This window comes from Cajanus cajan, chromosome 1, assembly GCF_000230855.2.
Source record: "Cajanus cajan strain Asha chromosome 1, NIPB_CcT2T_4, whole genome shotgun sequence".
Classification (NCBI taxonomy): Eukaryota; Viridiplantae; Streptophyta; class Magnoliopsida; order Fabales; family Fabaceae; genus Cajanus; species Cajanus cajan.
The window spans coordinates 8,500,191-8,525,103 of NC_138517.1; the positions used below are offsets into that span (position 1 = coordinate 8,500,191).

The 24,913-nt window shown below is 31.5% G+C and overlaps 1 protein-coding gene across 2 annotated transcripts; it reads left to right on the forward strand.

Moving 5' to 3' along the window:
* The first annotated feature begins 13,679 nt into the window (after window positions 1-13,679).
* On the forward strand, window positions 13,680-19,855 carry LOC109804062 (hydroxyproline-rich glycoprotein family protein). 2 transcript variants are annotated; one of them, XM_020365817.3, is made up of 6 exons: window positions 13,680-13,904; window positions 14,697-14,856; window positions 15,745-16,126; window positions 17,300-17,771; window positions 17,847-17,937; window positions 19,349-19,855. In XM_020365817.3, the coding sequence occupies exons 1-6, from the start codon at window positions 13,847-13,849 to the stop codon at window positions 19,461-19,463; spliced, it is 1,278 nt and encodes a 425-aa protein (XP_020221406.1). In that variant the 5' UTR covers window positions 13,680-13,846; the 3' UTR covers window positions 19,464-19,855. The 2 variants fall into 2 exon arrangements, with proteins under 2 accessions (XP_020221406.1, XP_020221405.1); XM_020365816.3 differs by having other exon boundaries at window positions 13,681-13,904; window positions 17,300-17,937.
* Window positions 19,856-24,913: the final 5,058 nt, after the last annotated feature.

The following is a 24,913-nucleotide window of genomic DNA, read 5'->3' on the forward strand; positions in this document are numbered from 1 at the left end:
CTAGTCAAACTAATTTAAAACCAATCTAATTAAAAAACTATTTTTTAAATTTTAAAAATTCATTTAAATTATTTTAATTAAAATAATATTTAATAAAAATTATAAATTAAAAAAACTTATTTTTAATACCTCTCTTATCAATATAATTTAATAATTTATGTTAATTTACAATTTTTAATATCTTTATTTTTTATAATTTATATTATATTAATTTAATACTTTTTATTTTAGATGTAAAATCATTATTAGTGGACGTTGTTATATATTATTAAAACTTAAACTCATATATTATATTATATATAATTTAAATTTTTATGTGTATATTAAATATTAAAAATATATAAATTATATTTTATTTTAATATTTAAAGTTATAAATGTGAGACTAGTGTCTTTTCTTGTTGTTCCTCCACACTCATTTCCTTCTATCTCTCCCTTCTCACTCACTCTTTTTAGTTGTTGAACCTCATTCACCCCAATTCTTGAATTCACATAGGTGTTGGACAGTAGAGGAGCTAGAAAGCTTGAAGTCCAGAGTTGGTTCGCATTGTCATTTCTCTTATTCTTCTTCTCTTCCCCGTGAGCTTAGAACCGAAATGCTTCTCCCTTCGAGGTAAGGGAAGCTAGAAACTTACCATTAATTGTTACTTGTAGCATGAAAGTGGTGTTGTTTGATGGGTTGACTGAATGGAGATTAATTTGTGTAGCATTTGAGTTGAAAGTGAGGCGTTGAGTGGAAGTGAGAAAATGTGGTGGTTTGAGTCAAATTCTTGATGCATGTGGGTTATGTGATGTTTTTTGTGTTGTATATATTGATGGTAGTATGGTATTTGTATAGTTGCATGTGTTGGGTCTCCTTGGATTGCAGGTTTTTTAGGAATTATAGGTGTAAAACGAAGGTGGAAAGCCATGAAAGTTTAGAAGCTTTTTATGCAGTGTTAGAGCGTTGAACTAGCACTGCAGTTGTGGGAGAAAACAAGGAGGTCGAGATCTGGCGCTGCAACTCTAGGTTAGGTGCTATAGCCCTAGGAAAAATTGATCAAGCAGAGATCTTGCACTGCATCTCCAAGTTGGGCGTTGCAACTTCAGGAGGAAACAAAGTTGGCAAAAAGTTAAAGCTGGAGCGCAGAATTGAGTATTGTAGCGCCAAGGCTAGATTATCGAATTTGGTCTTGGGGTCTTCATGAAAGTTGTAGTCTTGGATGTTAGCTTTCCAATGGCACTGGAATCACCTAAAAAAGAGATATAAAACTCTAGTTATGACCTTTTTGGTGAGCAAAAGTCAAGTTTTCAACATTTAGGAAAACGGTTGCAGTTTTTACAATTTTTAACATGGTAGATAAGGGAATTAGAACCTGAGTTCTTCACAAAAGTTGTAGAAAATATTCTTGTTGTCTTTCATATGAGATAAGGATGAGAGTGATTGGAGTAGTAGAACTCTCTATGAGTTGTTTTATGTGAGGGTTGTCAGTGTAGGAATAAGTGATTTTGATAAATTGCATGTGATACATATTGTATGATGGGTGAAATTAATTGGTAAACATGAATAGAATGCTTGTGTCTATTGCATGTTGTGTGTTATAAGATGATGATAATGAGCATTGGTATGCTTTATATGATTGATATGCTATGTTTGAATTAATTGTGGAGCATTGATATGCTATTATTGTATGAATTATTAAGCATTGGTATGCTATTCTTGGTTGAGATGTTAAGCATTGGTATGTTGTATATGATTGATGTTACACTGATCTCTATATGCATTGATTGGATGTAATGTATGTGGTAGATGTATGGTGAGGTGTGGATGCTAAGAATGTTGTGTAGCATTATAACATGATGGCTAACTTAGGATTTGAGGAGAGAAAATTATTTTGAAAACTGAAGATCCCACATAGGGTATCTTGGAGTGGTGCTCGGGTAGGCCACTGTTTGTAAAACCCTCCTTGAGTAGGTGTGTCTCTTGGAATAGGTTTTGAAGTGTGTTGAGTTTTTTCTAAATCCTTAGTTAGTGGTTAAGTAAGATAGGAGGTCGAGGGTTATAACCCTTAACCAAGTACATGGAAATATTGCATGGTTCCTTAAGGATAATTAGTGGACGAATTCCATATGTGACTTGGTAATGCATTCCAAGGTCGTGGTAAGTCTATACCTAGTTGTACTACTCTTGACGGTGGAACAGGACTTTCTTAGTGTAAGTGATGAGACCCAAGAAACAGAGGAGGGATTGGTATCCCCTTTTGCTGTGATCAAGCTGGTGCTTCGAACGTGAAAACGATTGAGTTGGTTCGATAGGGTGAAAATCACTTAAACTGCTCATGTTGTTAGGAGATCTTTGTAGGTGAATGTGTGACGACGCATTGGTCTATGTGTTTATATATGATGTATGTTGAGGTGTGTTCATGTGCATTTGATGTCTTTTGGGACATGATTAGGTGAGGTACATGCTTGCTTGGGATGTGATTAGTTTTCATATATGATATATGATATGTTGTTGTATATTATAGACTTGTTTATATATGTATATGTTTTTGAACTCTAGCTTACCCTTTCTATTTTCATGGTGGTTTAGACTGCGCGATGATCATACATTATATAGGAGCAGATCAGGACTAGGCTTGAGGAGCTGATGCGGGCAGGTGTTGTGACTTTTTGATGGCAGTACTACTGATGTACCTTGTATAAGTGTGCTTGACCGACACTAATGTAAGATTATTTTGGGATGACTATATACATATATATATATATATATATATATCCTATTTATATTAGTTTGGATATTTTATTTATATAATCATGTTAAACATATGTATGGTATATTTCTTCCATTAATCATGTACATTCTAGTAACTTAATTTCAATTGCTATTAATAATAATTCCACAGTGTGACAACTATAGTGAGTCGTTACAATAAATTATAATTATTTAATATTATTTTTATACTACTACTAATAATAATTTTATCAATATCAATTTAATTGTGATTTAACTACACTTAAATTATTAAATTTTAAATTAACGCAGATACTATTTTAAAATTACTCTAAAAGAGTGTTTTAAATGAGATTTATGATAAGGTGTAGTGCGCTGTCTAAGAAATAACAATTTCCGTATGTTTCTTCCCTGTTGGTGTTGGGAAAGATGCTTAGTTTAGTCTTTGACAGATTTTAGACAAACAACACACCAATGAAATGTTGGTTAATTCAAAACGTAACTATCTCATTTTTTTTAATACTTTTTTTCTGACTGCAGTATTAATAATTAAAGAATGTCCAAAAATAATAAATGAAGTTTCATTTTTTAATGTAATTTTTTTTTATATTATTCATTCTTTCATAAATAATTCAACCATTACAATTTAAAATAATATACTTATTAAAAGGGTGATCTATTTTAGTAAAATTCTATAAAAATAATGTTATATCCATTGATATCTTTAATCTGTATAGTCACTACGAGAGGATGAATAGAGTATAATTTTGATAAAATATACGCAGTTATGTTAAATAGTAAAAAGAAAAAAGTTTTGTCATTCATGATAATTTTATTAAACTGTGAATAAATGTCTTCAATAGAAGATATTTGTAGTTTTTACAAAAAAGAAATATATATGTATTTTAAATCCTTAAACTTCTTTTACATTTAATAATTTTTTTTTAGTGATAACCGAGTTTGATAATCACATATTTTTTTATAAAAAAAAAATTACATGTTAAAGTCAACCAATAAAAAATCATCGTCAGTATAATTTTGATATGATTATTATAAAAATTATTAAATTTATCATATGATAATTTGTAATGGAACAATTAACTAAAGTTGTTTTTACTGCATAACTTATTTTTTTTATGATAAATTCTTTAACATTAAGTTTGATGATGATAAATAAGAAAAAGTATTGCCATGAAAGGTGAATCAAAGGGCATAATACTTCATCTCTCGACTTCAACATTAAGTCTGATAATTGCATTGATTTTATGAAGGAAAACTTATAGCAAAACTTAGAGATAGAAGAACAAATTAATAGATAAGTTGACAAGTTAAATTTAGTTCGCATAGATATTTTTGGACTTATTGCACATGAAGCCACGTATGGATATGCATTTCAGCATTTTTAATTTTATAGATGATATTTTAGGGTTTGGTTGTATTAATCTTTTTGAAGAAAAATCTAGTTTCTTGATTTCTTCTAAATCTTTTAGGTTGTGTTTATTTTAACTTTTTAAGGTTTGCAAAGTTAATGGTAAATATATGTTAATTGTTATAAAGATAATGTGATTTGTAAAGTATGCAAACTTTTAGTAACGTATAAATAAAAATATAGAAATAAAATAATATGTATCATTTAGAAGGGTCACGTCATCTAAGTCGAGCAAGCTTATGAGGAGATGATTTAATATATCTAAAAAAACAATGCACTATCGTATGATGCTAAATGTTGGACAGTAAGACAATTAAGAGAATAATTTTAATGCACATATATAGTGTTGTGTTGGATATGTGAACGTATTAGATAAGATAAAATTAAGAATAAATATATTATAGAGAAACTTAATAATAGTACCTATTTGAGAAAAATAATAGAATACCATTTTAAGTAGTTTAGGCATAACGACATGTATAAAGAAAGTAAATTAAATAATGTAATACAATCATTAATGAAAACTATAAGGAAAATAATATGAAATTTTTATTATCAATAATTTATTTATAAATATAATTTATAACCAAAAATGAAATCATTTAATTCATCCTATTAGAAAAATAATATATATATATATATATATATTAATTATTCGCATGAGAGATTTTCACGATAATTATTAGACATAAAATAATTATATTTTTTCTTTTTTTCTATAACTGAATTCTTTAAATCAGTTACATAATAATTTCTATTTGTTTAGGTTTTATTTTTGTTTCAACAGCTACAATATTTTGTATATATTTTTTTTTTTGTAGTTCCCTTTCCAATAACATGAATTGATTAATGAAAAGAAATATTTTCTTCTCAATCATTAATATAGTATCATCGTTGTAACATAGTATGTTGGTTCAGAGCTTAGTGAATGCTAGAGAGGAGAGTATATAAGGTTTTCTCTAAGAAGGGAGCCTCATTATGTTCATTCTGAGAGAAAACTTAGAGAGAAGGACTTTGGGTCCATGAGCTCCTTTCTCTCCCAAATTTCTCTGATTGATTCTTCTTCTTCTCTAGATCACTAACTTCTTCTGTCTTTTCCTGGAATTCAGGTTAGGAAGTTGGTTTTCAGAGGATTGAAGTCCGCGGGTAGAGCTTCGGGAGAAATTCTTCTTCTTCTCAAATTCTTGGTTGTTCGGAGCCAATCTTCAGGTGATGGAAGATAGAATGTAGGTTGTTTGATTGCATGTGAGTTTAGGAACTCAATTGGTGCATGAATTTTGAGAAGAAGTGGTTGAATTGGGTGATTCCTCATTTTCGGGGTTTCGGGAAACAATGGGGTTTTTGGGTGATTTTGATGCTTGAGTGGTTGCATGTTGAATTTGAGCTTGTTTTGGAGTTGTATGGAGTCTATGTGTTGCATTTCTTGGATTGCATGTGGTGGAAATCTTTTGATTTCCAGGTTTTGATAAAATTTTTGAAGTTTGGGAGGTTGCTATTTGAATCTGCGTCAGGCGCAAGTTCTTGGCACCAGGCGAACATTCATCAAAGGAAACCATTTTAAATTCATGCCACGCGCAAGGTTAGTCACGTCGGACGCAAATATATATGGGAGTCTCTGGATGAGTCACGTCAAGCGTGAAGAGAACCACGTCGGGTGCGATATCAAATAGAAACCTTGTTTGGTAGTTTGCTGATATAGCGTCGGGCGCAGGATGATTGCGCCGGGCGTGAAGACCTCTAGAGGTCTTTGTTTGGTTGGCTCCAAGCACAGGGTGGGTGCACTGGGCGCGGAGACTCCTAAGAGTCTCTGACTTGAGGGTGTCGGGCGCGAGTTGGTTGAGCCGGGCGTGGGGAAACCTTAGAGCTCTCAGGTTGGATATCACGCCGGGCGCAAGATGGCTGCGCCGGGAGTGAGTATACTTAATGATTTGGTTAAGTTGCTAAGTTGCCTGATGAAGATGAGTTGAGTAGTTATTGACTAAGTTGTTTATATGTTGTGTAATTGATGAAAATAAGTTGTTTACATGTTGTTTATTGTTGAATTATGAATAAGTCGAGATGTATAAGTTGACGTAGTCTATTGTTGTAAAGTTGTAAAGTTGGGGACATATGGTGAAGATATATGTCCTATGTTGACATACATAATACTAAGGTGATAAGTTGAAAGTTGTTTTAAAATTGAATCCCTTAGCATTGTGTGGGCGACATGGAAGTAGTCGATCCATGTCATGGTTGAATGACCAATGTGAGTAAGGTATCTAGTTAGATATGTAGTCTTTGACTAGGTACTGGAGGGTGCGTGGTACTTGGAGGGTAGTGGGTGGGTTAACTCCATATGTGAATTAGTCATGCAAACCAAGGTCGTGGTAGGCTCATACCCAAACCCTTCTGTCCTGACAATAGTACTGGACCTTCAAGTCTAAGTGACACACCTGAGCAAGAAAGGGTTGATTATTTTGAAACTTTTTCCCCTATAACCAAGTTCACTACAATGAGATTTCTTCTTGCCTTAGCATCGACACAAAACAGGTTTCTGCATAAGTTAAATGTAGATAATTCCTTTCTACATGGTGATTTGGAGGAAGAAGTATACATGCGACCTCCTCAAGGTTTACACTTACCACAACCTAATCTTGTTTGCAAATTGTAGAAATCTCTCTTTGGATTAAAGTAGGCCAGTAGAAATTGGAATAAAAAACTTACTTCAGAATTGTTATTCATGAACTATAAACAAAGTTCTGCTGACCATTCCTTATTTGTTAAAATTCAAGGATCTTCTATAACTATTTTTTTAGTGTATGTTGATGATATAGTTCTAAGTGGAAACATTTTTTTTAGAAATCACTAAGGTTAAACAACATCTGCACAAGAAATTTCATATCAAAGATCTTGGACCTTTGAAATTTTTTTTAGGCTTGGAGGTTGCTCGTTCCAAAAGAGGATTGGTTCTTAATCAATAAAAGTATTGCTTAGAATTAATTGATGAAGTTGGTCTTCTTGGCTGCAAACCTGCTTCTACTCCAACAGATCCCGCTACTAAACTTCATACAGATCATGGAACCCCTTTAGAAGATCCTTCTTCTTTTAGAAGACTTATTGGTAAACTGATTTATCTTACAAACACTCGTCCAAATATTAGTTTTGCAGTTCAACATTTAAGTCAATTTGCTGCTTTTCCAAGAGAGCCACATATGCAAGCTGCCATGCGAACCATTAGATATTTGAAGAGTGCACCAAACACTGGTTCATTCTACCTTGCCTCTAATTCCCTTCGAATTCAAGCCTTTTTCTAACTCAGATTGGGCTACATGTACTACCACTCCCAGATCAATAACTGATTATTGTGTTTTTCTAGGAAAAGCTCTAATTTCTTGGAAGTCTAAAAAATAGTCTATTGTTTCCAGATCATCTTTAGAGGTAGAATATCGCGCCTTAGCTTCTGTTACATGTGAATTACAATGGTTAAAGTATCTTTGCAGTGATCTTCATTTGAGAGTCCCTACACCTTTTACCACATTTTCTGATAGTGGATCTGCCATCCAGATAGCAAAGAATGAGCGAACCAAACACATTGAAGTTGATTGTCATTTCATCTGTATCAAGCTTCAAGAAGGATTACTACACTTAATCCATGTTTCTTCTACAAATCAACTTGCTAAATCACTTTATCCCAAACCATTTCAGCATGCTATTTCCAAGTTGAGCATCATTAACATTCATCGCCCACCTTGAGAATGGGTATTAAGCATAAAATAATTATATCTTTTCCTTTTCCTATAACTGAATTCTTTAAATCAGTTACAGAATAATTTCTGTTTATTTAGATTTTATAGAGCTGTCAAAACGGGCTACCCGGCCCGGCCCGGCCCACCACGGGTTGGCCATTTGGTGGGTCAACCCAACCCGACTCATTTATCAGTGAGCTCAAAAAAATCGAGCCCGGCTCGGCCTACCACGGGTTGGTGGGTTAAACGGGTTGGCTCACCTTTAAAAAAAATAATTTTTTTCATTTTTTTTTCTTAATATACAACTAAAACCCAAAAATTTAAACTTATTTTAAAAATATGAGATTCTTAATTAAGACATCCTTAAATGAATTATTCATCCCAAACATTAAATGATAATTTTAAATACAATCAAATCAAATCTAAATAATCTCAAATAGATAAATATAATCCAAAATTATCTTAAACTTCAAATACAATCCAAAATCACAAAAATTACAAATCACAATCCAACATTAAATTATTATTGTCTCATGTTGGACTGCTCCATGACCTAATAATTATTGTATTTTTTCAAAAAAAAAAATCACGGGTTGGTGGGCCAGCCCGACTCACCACGGGTTCAACCCGGGTTGGTGGTGAGCCGGGTTGGCTCGCCGGGCCAAGCCCATTTTGACAACTCTAAGATTTTATTTCTGTTTCAACAACTCCAATATTTTGTACATATATTTTTCTGTAGTTCCCTTTCCAATAACATGAGTTGATCAATGAAAAGAAATATTTTCTTCTCAATCACTAATAATAATTGAGCAAGATACATTTTTATTCTCTCAAAAATTTAAAGTAGGTTATACGTATACTATTTTTTTTCATCTACGTATACTAATTTTTAAAAGATTAAAGTTACTGCTTTTGTTTCTACACTATTAAAAATGGCTAAATTAATTGATATTTTATATTCTTTAAAACAGAAATATTATTTTTTATCTTTAAAAAATTAATATAACTATCTTAAGAAAAAATTGTAACTAAAATACTGTTTCACTCCATTCTAACAAATATGATAATTTCCTTTTATCAAGTTACAACTTTCACGTAAATGAACTATAAATGCATTTAATATTTAAAAAAAGTTTCTAGCTCAAACATATCCAACTCATTCCACTAAAAACTAACTCATTTGCGATGATTATTATTAACCCAGCATGTTTTCGTACATAATATAGATCAAATATAAATTTTCATTCAACAGGTCATCTCTATAATGTGAGTGTGAGTAAAAAATGTTTAACCAATGATCACTATGTTAATTTATCGATTAAAAAAATTAATTAAGCAGCATATACTAAAAAAATCATTACTCAATATAAGTTTAGTTACACTTTTAATCATTAGATATTATAATTATATGATTTTGATTTTAAATCATATTAAATACATATATAATCATTACAATTTGTAAAGTTATGACACTTTCATCGGTCTCCCGTTAAATATTTAAAAAAGTTTGTTGACTTAACATTAGATGAAGATGTGATAATTGATATATTATCTTATACATATATTGATGTGACTTAATTACACTTTTGTCTCAAGAAGTTATGAACTTATGATAATAGAGGAATAAAAAATGTAATTAAGTTACATTAGAATGTATTAGATAACACATTAACTTCCATGTTATTAACAAGTTGTCATTTAGTGTCATGTTAAAAAAATTTGTTAAATATTTAGTGAAAAACTAGTTGAAGGGTTTAAACCGTACAATTATAATATATAAAGGATTAAAAATGGAAATTAAATATATATATATTTATATATATATATATATATATATATATATATATATATATTTTTTTTTTTGCATTGTTTTAATCTTGATGCATGAAATGTTTATATATTTAATGCATCAAACTCCTACTACAAATTTAATCATTTTATTATTACAAAATAAAATGCTTAGATATTTGTGCCAATATTATATAAATATTTTTTTATGCTTTAATATTTGTTGTCATTTGTTATGTAACTTTGTTATATGCAGGCATTCTAACATTACCACCAATTAAAATTGATAGTATAAGTATAACGTAGTTAGTAGACTGGAACTGAGCGTTCTTAAATTAAAACGAGTCATTCCAAACTACTAAAATAAATGTGATTTAGTAGCCTATAACGGACCGTTCCCAAACTGGAACGGGCCGTTCTAGACTACTAAATAAGCCTGTAAATCCTAGTTGAGAACGGACCATTCCAACTCCGGAACAGGTTGTTCTGCATGTAAGTTTTACACATAATAAAGAAAAGTAGAGGGCCGTTCCAGATCCAAAACAGGCCATTCTAGCCACTCTAGACTTCTATAAATAGGCCTCATGCATGTAGTTGAGGAGAAAAAAATGGGAACTTAGAGAGAAGTTTAGAGAGAAGGACTCTAGACTAGGAAGCTTGCTTTTGGAAGATTGAAGTTCCTGGGTTGAGCTTTGGGAGGAAATTCCGCTTCTTCTCAGTTGGGGACATATGGTGAAGATATATGTCCTATGTTGAGATACATAGTACTAAGGTGATAAGTTGAAAGTTATTTTAAAGTTGAATCCCTTAGTACTGTGTGGGCGATGTGGAAGTAGTCGATCCATGTCATGGTTGAATGACCAAATTGAGTAACGTATCTAGTTAGAGATGTAGTCTTTGACTAGGTACTAGAGGATGCGTGGTACTTGGAGGGCAGTGGGTGGACTAACCCCATATGTGGATTGGTTATGCAGACCAAGGCCATGGTAAGTTCATACCCAAACCCTTTTGCCCTAATAGTAGTATTGGACCTTCGAGTCTAAGTGGCACACCTGAGCAATCGTCTATTGTTGTTTATATCTGGTTCTCTTCAGAGTTCCTAACGATGCCTTATACTTGACCTGGTTGAGATAGGTCAAACGTTGGATTTAGTAGAGTTTATGCCACCTAGACTGCTCAACCTCAATTGTTGGAGATCTCCTAGTTGTATATGCGTGACGACGCATTAGTTGATGTTGCATATGTTGTTGCATTCAAGTTGCATAAAATGTTGTATGAATGAGCTGATAGTTGAACTATTGTGATAAAAATTGTGTGGTTGTGCTGTGATGATGAGTTGTTGATCACTAGGACTAGAGGAGAAGTTTTTGAAGTTGCTCATCCTATTGTGCGGATTGAGATAGTTGTGGTGCTCTAAGAGCCTAATTTGTTTAAAAACCCTCCTTGAAAAGTTGTCCCTTGGAGTGGATGATGTGTTGTTCTCCTCTAGGACTTGGTTGGTCCCGTGTGTGGACAAGGTCGAGGCACACGTGTATGAAGCGACCAAGGTATAGGGGTCAGGCCGAGCTATACCAATTATAAGCGGCCAATTTGAGTAAAGTATGATGTGTTGAAAGTGTTGTTGATGTTGTATATCTATTGTTGTATGTGTTGTGTTGCTTTAAGTTGCAAGTTGAAAGTAGAATTCTATTGTTGGTTATTATATGTTGATGTTATTTTTTTATGATTATTGTTATGAGCTTACCCTAGCATGTTTTTCCTTGTGGTTGGGACTGCGATGACCATATCTTAGTATGCGAGCAGATCAGGATTAGGTGCTCTGCTGGACTGGGTGAGCTTCTTTTTGGTTGGGGCTGACGTTATATTTAGTTATTTGGTAGCATTTGACTACCTAGTTGTTGTTTAGGGTATTATTCCCTACTTTCAGTTATATATTATGTGACTTTTTAGTTGTGTATTCTCATTATATATATAATTGTGTAGTGGTGATATTTTATTTTATACTTGTATCTGGACGCTATAGACAGTGTGAGACTTGGCGGGTCGTTACATTTTTATGGTTATATATATAATTGTGTAGTGGTGATATTTTATTTTATACTTGTATCTAGACGCTATAAACAGTGTGAGACCTGGCGGGTCGTTACACTTTTATGGTATCAGAGCAGGTCGAGCCTAATGGACACTCTGTAGGGATGATCTCATTAGGCTTCCATTGTGTAGTTCTTTGTGTTGTGTTGATAGGTTGTTAAGTTGTGTCGAGCCTAATGGAAGCTAGGATGTTTTGTTGTTTGGTTGTATGTGAGTTTAGAAACTCAATTGGTGCATGAATGTTGAGAATCCATAGTTGGATTGGAGAAATTATTCATTTTTGAGTTGTAGGGAGCCTGTGCAGTGGTTTTCTTTATTTGCATGTGGATAGTTTTCCTGATTTTCAAGTTTGGAGCACGCAGTGCGCAAGGTGGGTGCTCTGGGCATGGAAACTCTTATGAGTTTCTGTTCCAAGGATGCCGGGCGCGAGTTGAACGTGCCAGGTGTGAATGAGTTTTAGGACTTTCGGGTTGGGATTAGGCCAGGCGCGCTCATGCTATAGATAGTGAGAGACCTGGCGGGTCGTTACAGTAAGATTGAAAAAAAAAATAAAAAATGTTGGTTGTTAAAATGCTATAAATTTAAGAAAGAAATGCTTTTGATACGGATTGCTACCTCAGACAATCTTTAGCTACGATGTGTGACAAAAACATCATGTGAAATAATAAGTGAATTAAATATAATTGCCTATCTTTTCCAGCATTGTATACAATAAAATTAAAATGATGTAAAAAGTCTCTACCACTATAAGAAGTGTGGATATAAATTTTTACTTGAAAATTGCCTCATCTTTACCAAGAAATGTAATAAATTATGTAACATCAAGTCTTTTATATATCTTTATATATATATATATATATATATATATATTATAAATCACATATATCTTGTAAATTTTGTTTGAATTAAATAAAATTTCTATTGATAACAAAATTCTTTCATATTTAATAAAAATATATATATTTAGGACTCAAATTTAAAACTATTAAATAAATTGGAACAATCTCAAATAGATGCAACATTAAGATTTTTTAATTTAGAGTCAATACAAATTAATTGATATAAAATAATTTAAAAGAAACATAATCTATAAAGTACAATGAAGAAAGAGGTATTGACAAGGAGAAATAAAATAATTAAGAGATAAAAAGGAAGATTAAAAGAAGGGTGAGGAAGAAAGAATGAGAAAATGTTGATAAGAGCTAAACATAACAAATATTGCTCCTATAAGAACTAAAGCGAATATTTTTTAAGTGTAGAGATTAAAGTAAAATTGTGCTGGTATTTAAATCAAAATGTATGAATAGTTAAAGTATAATAACTAAAATGTAAAGTCAATATAAGTCAATGTTATAAGTGTCATTTCATCCACAATTTATAGAGTTAGTTTTTTTTTTTAACAATAAGGATAAAAAAGTAATTAATTGTAAAAGGATTAAAATGAATGATTTTTAAGTGTAGAGAAAAAAATAAAGTTGGTAAACACTCGACCATGAATTTAGTCTTTAAAGTATAACAGTCTCTAAAAAAAAATCCTTAAACTAACAAAATTATATAAGTTGTTCTTAAAGTATTGAATGCCCGAGTTTTTTAGCAAATAGTTTGAAGGACTTTCAATACTCACACAATTTCTAATATTTAAGAGATTATTTATAAAATTTTAAGGACTATCTTAGAATATGGGTGATAGTTCATTTGTTAATCATTTATTCATTTGTAAACTATAACAACCAAAAGGATTATTGAAAATTGTTAGCACAAATAATTCTATATATCTTGATTAAAAATTAGTTCGATTAATGTAAAGTTATAATTAAAAATATCAGTTTATTCTTAGTATAGAAAGAGAATTTTAGGTCGGGGTAAAAAAATAAAAATGAGACCAAAATGACTAAACCATAAATTTCATGTCCATAAAATAATATTGAATGTAATTTTGCGTTAGGTTCACCCGCTGCAAGCGCAAATCGAATTCGGAAACAGCGAAACGCAAAAAACGATGTTAGTTTCTGCGCGTTTTGGGATTTGAATGACGCAACCCGTAAAACCCTAAACCCTCTCTCTCTCTCTCTCTCTCTCTCTCTCGCTGGACATAGATGAGATGAGGAAGAAGCTTCTGATCGCAACCACAAAAGGCCTCTCCTTCCGCTCCAATCACTGTAACTTTCTTCCCTCTCATTACCTTCATCTATTGGGTTTCTCAGATTACCACTCTTCAAGTTTTTGTGTTATTTACAAATGATTTTTCTATTTTTTTTCACTGACATAGAATGAAACTAAGCTCGTTCCTTTATCAAGGTATTGTTCTAGACACTATTTCGTGGCGATTTAATTAGTTTAGGCTTAGTCCCGTGTTTAGTTTCATTTGCGTAGAGATTACGTTAGAATTGGGGATTGGTTCGCTGACATTGTCATGTTTTTCTTATGTTTGTTGGGGTTTGCGGATTTTTTTTTGGGTGTGTTTATGTTTTGGATGGAGTTTGGAAAAAGGGTGGGGATTGGGTCAGTGACGTTGTCACGTTTTTCTTATGTTTGTCATGTTTGGATGGAATTTGGCTATTGATCTTAAAGCTAGAGGAATAGTTTGAGGAATGTTTTAAAGCAAGAGCCAAGAGGAATAGTTTGGGATTTTGGAATAGTTACATGTGTGGGATTGAGTTCTTTTTCTTCCATAGAAATATGGCTAAGGTTTTGTCTTCGTGCTCTTGATTATTATTTTCTGGGGAAGCATTTATTGGAGCTTATTGTAGTTTTGCTAGCCTTTATCTATTGAATGCTTTGTGTTCTTTTTGAAGTATATCAATGAGAACCGGTATTTTTTAAACTTTTCGAGGTTCTAGTTGTTAGTATTGATTACTGTTTTGCAATGTGTTCTGTTGGAATTGTTGTTACTGGGATATTGATTCCATTGTTGAATCGTCTGATCATATATCTACTGTGTTGTTTGGCAGTATCCTTTGAGGTATGCTACTCTGTTGATCCATTGAAAGTCCAGCAGCGTGGATGGTCATATGCTGCTTCTGTCTCTTCTGATGAACCAGATGCCCAGAAAGGCCGAAAAAGGGTTACAAGACAAGAAAGGAGAGCTATGGTGGAGTCATTTGTGAACAAGTATTTCTTTGTTTATGAGCTTCCTGCATTATGCTTGATCCTGGCATTTTTGTGTACCAGTTAGTCAGCGATCCTTGTGTTGCAGCATACCTGACCTTTTTAGACTATTTTTTGCATGTAATTAAAATTAAAATTAAAATAATTTGGCATATTCTATTATATTATAGTATTTTTCTCCCTTTGTTTTTGTCATTTTTAGTAATTATATATGCTTTATATTGTCTATTCAGCAGACTAATACAAAATCCACATTTTTATTAGAAACCTACTGTTTGGGACCAGAAGACATTCATCCAAATGCAAGGATTTCAAAAGTAAATAACCCAGCTTCATGTTTAAAACAAGAATAAAGTCAACAATTTTATTGCATCCCAACAATTTATAAAGGGTAATAGAATAAATTATTGGTAGGAGGAATTAAAAAAAACACTTATTCAACTTTTCTCATCTTCGTGCTTGAGCTAAATGCCAATCTTTTGTCTGCTATGGTTGACAATAGAACGTGTTTACATAAATTCTTTAAGTTGTTCTATCTTAAGGTATTCAGGTCACTTTCTGGTTTAGTTCGTACGGGAATAACCAATATCTTTACATATCTCACATTTGTGTGAGTTTTATTCCTTGAGGTGCAACAAGGGGATTCTTAAGGACAGAAAAGGAGAATACACACGACCTTCATTTTTTATATTGTCTCTGTTTCATGGTGAAAAACTGGATTTCACTAGAAGATCCCTTCTTTTATTCGTGAAAGAATAATGTCAACATCAGAAACACTGCCATTGTTTACGGAATATGGATTTTGGTTAACTATTCAATGATATGGACTTCTGTTATTGTAGAACTGTGTCTTATAACTTATTGTTGAATAAATGTCGTTTTTCTCTGCAGGTATAGAGCAGAGAATGCTGGGAAATTCCCAACAATATCAGATACCAAGAAACAAGCTGGTGGTGGTTATTATGTTGTCCGGGAAATCGTTTTGGAGCTACAATATAAGTCTAAAATGAATTCTTCAAAGGGTGTGGATGAGATTTTGGTGGAAAAGCAATTTGATGAGAGTAAACTTCTTACCACTGAATCTGTTAATGTTTCATCTGGTAATATTGAGATCGCTAAAGACTGCCCGATCCAAGACAATTCTCAATCGGTAGTTTTAGATGACAAGGAGACCATTAACATTTGTTATGAGCATCTTGAAGACAAGAGACAGCCACAGACTTCCTATTGGGAGGGGAGGTTGTCTGAAGAAGTTGATATTACGTCCACACCGGTAAGCATCAACATTAAGCACCACTTTTAGTTATGAATATATTAAATATAGTAGTTACAAATAAGCAATGCTCCTAGGAGGCTAGGACCTAGGTCTACCTGATCAGAGTATGATTTTTGTTATATTCATTCTTGTTTAGGTGTAAATATCTTGTAGTGACCAAAAGGGTAAAGTCAAATTATTTTAATTTGTATTTTGCAATCTTTTTTATTCAAATGTAAATACATTGCTGACTCAAAAGATTATTTTGATGTCTATTGTCGAATGCTTCTGATAATTAATATTTAATTTTGATCTGAAATTTGAACATTTTATTGTTCTAGTTTACTCCAAGGGGGGCATTTGGTAGAAGAATTTTTTTTTCATGCCCAGGAATCATGGTTCTTGGGAATTATGATTCTCAGGAATGATTAAATCTGTTTGGCTGGTCATACATGTTTTTGAGAATGTTTATAAATGTTACATGAGAATCAAAGATTTTTACTGTATCAACTAGACAAATTAAGATAACGAAATATTTTTACCCATTAAAACATTCCTTTTAACTCAAGAATGTTAGATTCCCATCTACCCTCATGAATTTGGTGGGAAACCTATATAAAAAAATTCCCGGGAAACTATGTTTCCTAGGAACGCTATTTTTAGATGATAAACTAAACATGGGAAATTAACATTTCAAACTTTAGATTCTTGAGAAAGTAAAAAATTCCACGTATCAAACGCTCCCTAAAAGGGACAATTTGATCTGGTAAAAAGCTTAGGGAGTGAAGAATTCATGGATCAATTATAGTAGTAAAATTGTGAATACACTTTCATTCTTTTTTCTAACCCGTACTAAAGTAACCCTAAATTTGCTAAGCTTCAGACTTAAACCACTTTATCCTATACCTGGCATCAAAATAGGTAGTGGGCATATAAATTGTGAAAAACTTTAATTGTTAATAAATGCATTCTATTAGGAAGTCACATACAAATGAATGCAGAGGAATCATAAGTTTTCTAATTGATCTACTTTGGGAAAATTGCATCACATTTGGTTCTGGCATCCTAAATCTTCACTGTTAATTGTTATTATTTTTTTAATAATATTAATTGAATAATGTTTTATTATATTAAGAAAATGAGCAATTTTTCCTTGTGATACTTATAATTTACCTTCTGTTTTAATGGCAGAGTGACTATTGCATTGCATCTGAAAGTAATCTCGTGGAGAAGTGTTCTAAGGAGCCTTACCCATCCAGTCTCCATTTGCCAAATGATATTAACACCGAGGAAGCTGTCTCTAAATCTGATTCTTTTGCACCAGAAAGTCAGCTTCTACAAGAGGAAAGAGAACATTCTTCTCCTTCATTTAGTCAAAAAAATAGTACTGGTTATGACAAAGCTCAGGACCTCGAATATGATTTTCTTGATATAAAAAATCATCAAAAAGTGGAGGGAAAGTGCATTAAGGAAGCCGATTCTGAGAGAAAGGAGCAACCTGATTTGAAAGACCTGTCTAGAGAGCTTTCCCATTCAAGTTCCCAGGTGCCAAATGGGGAAGCTGTATCTAGTTCTTCCGATTCTGTTACACAAGAAAGACACCTACTAAAAGAAGAAATTGAACAATTTTCTGTTCCATTTATTGAAAAATCTCTCGGTGAAGGTAAGAGTCATGATTCTAAATTTGTTGATATGGAAAACCATTCAGCAATTGAGAAAAAGAGCTTTAAAGAAACAGGATACAAGAGAGAAGGGCAAGATGCTGTGGATGGTCCAATGCATAAAATAGAGCAATCTCAAAGGTCTTTAGAATTGGATGAGTCCAAAACGTAAGTCCTTTCATATCTTCAGATGCATAGCTTTATTAGACTTAATTGTTCTTTTAGTCACTTGAGTATTGTAATTGAGTAATTTTAGTCTTTTGAATCCTAATTGCATGAATTAGGTTTTTTAAGTATTATAATTGTGTAATTTTGGTCTCTGCGTTAACCTTCTATTAACTATTTAATAGATCTTGCTAATGTGGCATTAGATGATGGTGTGTTGATGACGTGACAGCTGACATTTTACCTGACACATGCTGACATGGCTTAATTACATTTTTGGTCCCTCTAGTATCACAATCATGAGGAACCAAAAGTGTAATTAAGTCATGTTAGCATGTGACAGGTAACATGTTAGCTGCCACATCATCACCCAAGAAAAAATGTTAAATATTTAATAGAAGACCGATGAAGGGATTAAAATTTCATAATTACAATACTTGGAGGATCCAATCCATGAAATTGGAACCTTGGAGACCAAAATTGTGCATGCAATACTCAGGGAACCGAAAACCAATTTATTATTATAACCATTACAATATATTTTTTTGTTTTTTTGCATTTTAACTTGAAAAATATTAGCACTTGTGAACGATGTTGGATTGATACAGAAAATGGGTGTTGTGAGGATACATGTAATTGCGCAGTTAAATATTCCATGTGCACTCTGCAGTGTTTATGCATTAAACATTGATAAACAACTTCCAATTTAAATAATAGTTTAAACAATAATGCAGAGAAGCACAAAAAACACTTGTAGATAATTGTAAAATTAGGATTTGTTAATATACAATACAAATAAGCAAAAACACAACACTGACACCCACATACTGAGTCTGTTTAATATACCGAGAGAATACTAGAAGAGCAACATAAAATCCAAAAAAGCATGTTACCTTGGGTCTTAATTAATGTCTAAAAATTAAACGTTGCGACATAGTTTACATGAAAGTATAATTTTATACTAATGAAATGAAAGAATCATAAAGTTAAAGAAAAAAAGGTTCCAAAGAGAAAAACAATAGTACTTGTGTTGATGATGCAACTTATAAGTTCTATGCACAAATATATCTACTTGTGCTTGTAGACTAAAATTATACACACACAAGAGTTGAAGTATGTGGTACTTGTGCTAGTCATCAGAGCATAATAGATACCACATACCGGTTCATCTTCTTTGCACATTTATGGATTATAAATTATATATACTTTTTTTGTGTTTTGAAACTAATGTGTATTTTTCCTGAAATATGCATTCATGGATGGTTGCATGCGCAAAGAACATACAGTTTTTTTGTGCAATCTTTCCAGATTTTTCTTTATTTTCTTAATATGACCCCATTTCTTTTCATGTCTACATTTTTCTGGCAAAATTATATGGGATATTAAGGTTGCTTACATTCTCACAAATATCCAGTGACAGCTCTAGTAATAGGGAGACCAGTGATGCAGTGGGTTCAGAGAAATCAACTTTTTGGGGAAATCTGAAGTCATTTGCCAATGGCATCATGGATATCTGGAAAATTTTTTGAAGCTTTATGAAGGTTTATGGTGCAACGGTAAGAAACTTGATCTAACTGTACAACACAGACGGACGGTATATATAGGATTTATGAGATTCCTGGCTCTTTTTAACTTGTTATTAGCTGGCATGTTCTTGCAAATTCTATTCTCCTTTCTTGCTATCCTTCAACGTTTCCAGAGGTTTTGTTGCCAAGTATCTTCAATGATCCAGCTGGCTGCTCATTTTAAATGTAAGACAGTTGCACGTGAGTTTCTAGCTCCTCTTTTCCATTGGCCCCATCTCGGAGGAAATCAGTACTTTGATTCCCAATCCAGTAAATTAATTTCCCATTGTAAATGTGTTTCACTATGTTGTGAACAATAGGAAAGGAAATGCACGCTGTTGCAATTTGCTCCCTTACTCAACTTTTGTTTATGGGTTGTGTTCATATATGAATTTGAGGTGCAGAGTGGAAGGGTGAGAGGGTGCAAGAAAGCCAAGGTCAGTTTTCACATCTATTTATGATGGGGAGGCTTTTGCATTTTGGATAGCTTTCTAAGAATAACCAACTTGAGAATAATAGATTTTCAAGGACCGCAGTTTTTCTTACCATAGACATGAGAGTCGGAAAAATTGAATTGGTAGGGTTTATGAAATTTTTATTTCCAGTATTAAATATACTGATTACTCTCCATCCAAATTATATTCTTTATATTGTCCAAATTAGCAGAGCATGAGCATGAAGCATTGAGCACCAATTGCTGTGATTAGAAACTATTGTTATTTGGAGTTATATAAAAAAGTTAACTGTCACATCGTGCTTATATTCATCTGTCCTTTCACTTTAAAACGTCTATCCATTCCTGTCTGTTATCTGAGCGATGTTCAAATATGGAAAAATTAGAATGTGATGCCCTACATAATACATTTATGTTAGGACCATCTACCATATGTTGCACTCTCAATGCCGAATATTATCTGGCAGTGAACTACTGTCCAGGTTATAAATGACATGTAAAGCTATGCATTGTTTAATGCATGATATGATATAATATAATATATTTTTTTCCATGCTATCTGGTAGAGAGGACAACAATTCAGGTTACATGTAAAGCTGGGTATTGTTTGATTGGCTCTCTGCCATCCCATATGCACAAATGAAATGACAGTCCAATAAAAACTAGTTCTGCATCCGTGTTGTATTCATTAATAGGGATGGGTTTTTTTTATTTTTATTTTATATTTTTGCAACATGTTATTTTTATATGTAATATTGGGATTTGAATAAGGATAATGTGATATTCCGATGTCAGGTATCTGTTTACTAAGAGATTCTTGGATTGATGTATATAGTTTGTTACATTGCCTTCGAAAGGCAATGAGTAGGAGACATTTGAGGGTAGTGGACCATGTGAAAAGGTTCCTCATGTGTCACAATGAAGGCTTGCAAGTTGCATTGTATTTATTTTGTGTCTAAAGTAATAAAAGATATATCTAGTATTAATTTATTTTAAATTATATTTTGCAATTGGAATGAAAAAAATTAGTTATTTGAAGACAATGCTGCTGCTAAGAAATTGGGAGTGTGATATGTTGCCGCATAAGAAGCCACTTTTTTTTTTTTTTTGGTTCAACAATACCTGATTATCAAAATAGCTACAATAATCAAGTGTTCAAGTACAAATGGGAAACAAGATACTATTTCTGATTTTATTTACAAGATCCAATTTTGAATAATTGTATTTTTTTTATATTAGATTCAATTCATACTATTTTAAATATTAATTATTTTTAGACTAATATATTTCTAATTAAAATACATTAATTATAAATTCATTAGAGAATATACATTCTAATTAGCTAGAAAAAAGATGAGCATTAATTAAAAAAAAAAGAAAGTGTAAAGCATGTACTTCAATTGGTTAGAAGATATATGAATATTAATTAGGAAAGAAAAGTAGTGGAAGTGTTGTTTCAGAAAAAAATATATAAATAGGACAAATTTATTATTATTAATTAAATTAACTATTTTTTTTAATTATGGTAAATTAGGTGATTGGGTTATATATAGAGGTAAAGGTAGTAATATTTATTTTGAATAGGATGAAACTTTTCTAAAAGTAAGGATTAAAATCAAATCTGGGATTGTCACAATAAGAGGAAAGAGCTGGAGCTCGTAGAAAACATGCAACATTAAATAGAATTCAGCTTTAGTGTGAAGGTGACTTTTGGCCTTGGTGACTATATGTTTTAATAAAAAAAGTAGCATTTAGTCTAGCAACAAAAATTATTTTGGTAGTAAGAAAGTATATATATATATATGTTTCACCGGTGTTGTTATTGTTGTTGTTGTGTTTTTTTTTTGTTTTTGTTTTTATAAATATTATTATATAGCAAAAATTCTAATAAGAAAGATCCATGTTGCAAGTTGCAACAAACGTGTGCATTTATAAATTGCAGGGAATGAGAGGCTAATATTTGTTGTGCCCTTTGCCTGCTTGAATTGAATAGTATTTGTTCATATATTTCTTTTGTGGAAAACAAAACTGCGTCAGTGATTTCATCATGTAGAGGAACCATTGGCACAACATTGCAATATAAAATTGAAGAATGACAGCTCTTAGCTGATATTGCAAGATAACTATAACTCAAGTAATTTGTATATTCTACACTGCAAGATGCTTGTTGATAAAATTAATGTGGTGGCTTTCGCAAACAAGAAACGCCAATTCTCAACTGTTTTAAATAAAAGCAACGTCAATTTCATATCCGATTCAAGCATCTCAGATTAGTTCACTAATCAACATTTCATGTTATGTCTCCCAGAATCATTGGAATGCTCTTAATAGAAAAATTTTCCAACCTAGATAAACAATTAGTGTGTGTCTTGTGTCTATTAGTATGAGCGACATGCTTAAAAAGAAATAATCTCAGTCAAATTGGTCTTTAGTATGACTATATAATATTTGTTGTATTTCAACAATCTTTCTCTTTTAAATAAAAGACCATGGTAACTTAGTTATTGAACTAAGAGGTTTTATCACACACACAAGTCACCATATTGATAACATATTGTTCGTTTTAAACTTAAATTCTCATAATTTTGTTTTTGAGTATCATCTAAAAGATCTTTTACAATTATTAATGGAGACAATTAAGTGTATATAAATCATGTATATCTTTTTATTTGAATAATGTGGGACTTTACTTGTAATTCAATATGTTGGAATTTCATATATAATACTTATATGCCTCAAGAAAACAAAATATGTAATTGAATTTTAGAAAGGCCAAATTAAATAATTATTAATGCATAAAGGCAAACGTTGAGTGCTTATTAAATAATATACAATTTTTTTTCATGAATATAATCTACATATTATTTTAAAGTTGACAATCAAAATCTAAAGAGTAATTTATGTTTACGAGATAGACAATAAGCATGTTAATACTAATATGTGTGATATAACTAGTTAGAAGCTTGAGTGTTAACTTCATTCTGTTACCAGACTTTTATTCACCTACCTAGAATCCTACTTAAATGTTCATTTCTATAATTTCATGTTGTAGGCACACTTGTACACAAAATTATTCATTCAATCCAATACAATGACTATATTCTTTATTTTGAGCTATAAGATGTGTGCTCACAGCAAATTAGTGTTACATGCACATCATCACTCAAAGATAATAGTGTTTTTCTTTTTCTTTTTTTACTTTATTGGAATAAGTATATAAATGGTGAATAAACTAATCTTACTTTTAATTGCTGATGAAGCTATAGGGTATCTATAATTTTCCTTTGATTATTTTGTATTGTATTGAAGCAAACTACATTTGTTTGCTGACATAACTGGCATTGTTTGCATGGCTGGCCATTGCTGGCATTTATAATAATTGCGTGCACATCAATCACCCAATAAGACATAAACATTTATATGCTTAAATAATTTACTGCATCGCTTTAGGGTGCTCATTCCTTGAAAGAGGCCTTAAAAATGGGATTCAAAGCTTTTACTACTTTGACTTCTCCATTGAGTGGCTCCATAATAACCCAACTCCATTTCCATTAGACCCATTATTGTGACCTAAGAAATGGAATATTTCCTCCTCAAAATGGGTTTGGTGTTTGTTAACATCAGGTGAAAAGATGAGAAAAATAAATAAATAAAGTATGAAAGGTCTTGTTTAGGGTGTTAATATATAGAGTACTTTAGTCCCTGAAAATAGTGAGCACTGTGAGGATAATTTCTAAAACTAAGAAAATGTTAAATAAGATTTTAGAATGTTTAACATAATTGAATGTGAAATAAGTCTCTAAATTTAACTAGTTATTATTATTTCAATTTCTGAAGATATATTATATTAATTATCATTTTAGTCACACTTTGTTTTTGTAGTTTTTTTTGGCTAATGTAAATATTAATTTGCAGTTTCAAGATTTTATCCGACATTTTTTTAGTTTTAAAAACTTACATAAAAAACTCCTTTAAAATTGGAGAATAAAGTGATTGTTTCCTCTTAATGTATATCTCGTCGTATGACAATATAAAAAGAGTTAATCACTTATACACTGTCAATGTAAAAAAATTTTACACTTACAACCAATTATATCTCTTAATTGTGTTATGTCACAGTTAAAAATAAATGTGTTTACAGTAACATGGTACAATTAAGAGATATAATTAGTTGTCAGTGTAAAAAAACTTTACACTAACAGTGTATAGGTGATTAACTCATATAAAAAAGGATACTTCCTTTGAAAGGTTATTTAATATTCGTTGAGTTTAATTTTGAAGTATAGGAAATGTAAAAGTTTCTTTTTATTATTTTATTATTTTATTATTATTATTATTCAATATTTTCTGATTACTTATTTTATGAATTTGATTATATAACTAATTATATATTACACCCAGTAAATAAAAACGTTGCAACACATAGTTGGATCTCTTTTACTAATTAAAAGTGTATCAAAATTAATTATAATATTTTCACTAGGTAAGTTAAAAATGAGACAAAGCATAGTTAAATATGAACCAATAAATTAACCTTACAATGGAGTTTAAGTCATAAAAATAACTCATTTTCTAATTATTTTTAAATTGTGTAAATTCAAATAAATCAATGGAAAGAATAACTGGAGAAAAAAAAATATCAATTAGAAGATAGTTTGATTATAAAACAAAAGAAGATCGCAAGATTTTTATGTTTGGGTTGAGTGCCTGAAAATAATATTTCAAAACTTTCATATGTTGTTTTGTTATAGATAGATTTATGTTACAGTTTACAATTTTGATAGGAACATATTTTATGATAAATTTTTACACGACTTTATCATGTGGAGTTTTTGTATTTATCTATTTTTTTAAAATATTCATAAACATTAATAATGCCCTGCCTATCAAATGCGTATCAATATAAATATAAACTATTCATATGAAAACTAAACATGAGAGAATTATAGGATCACTTTCC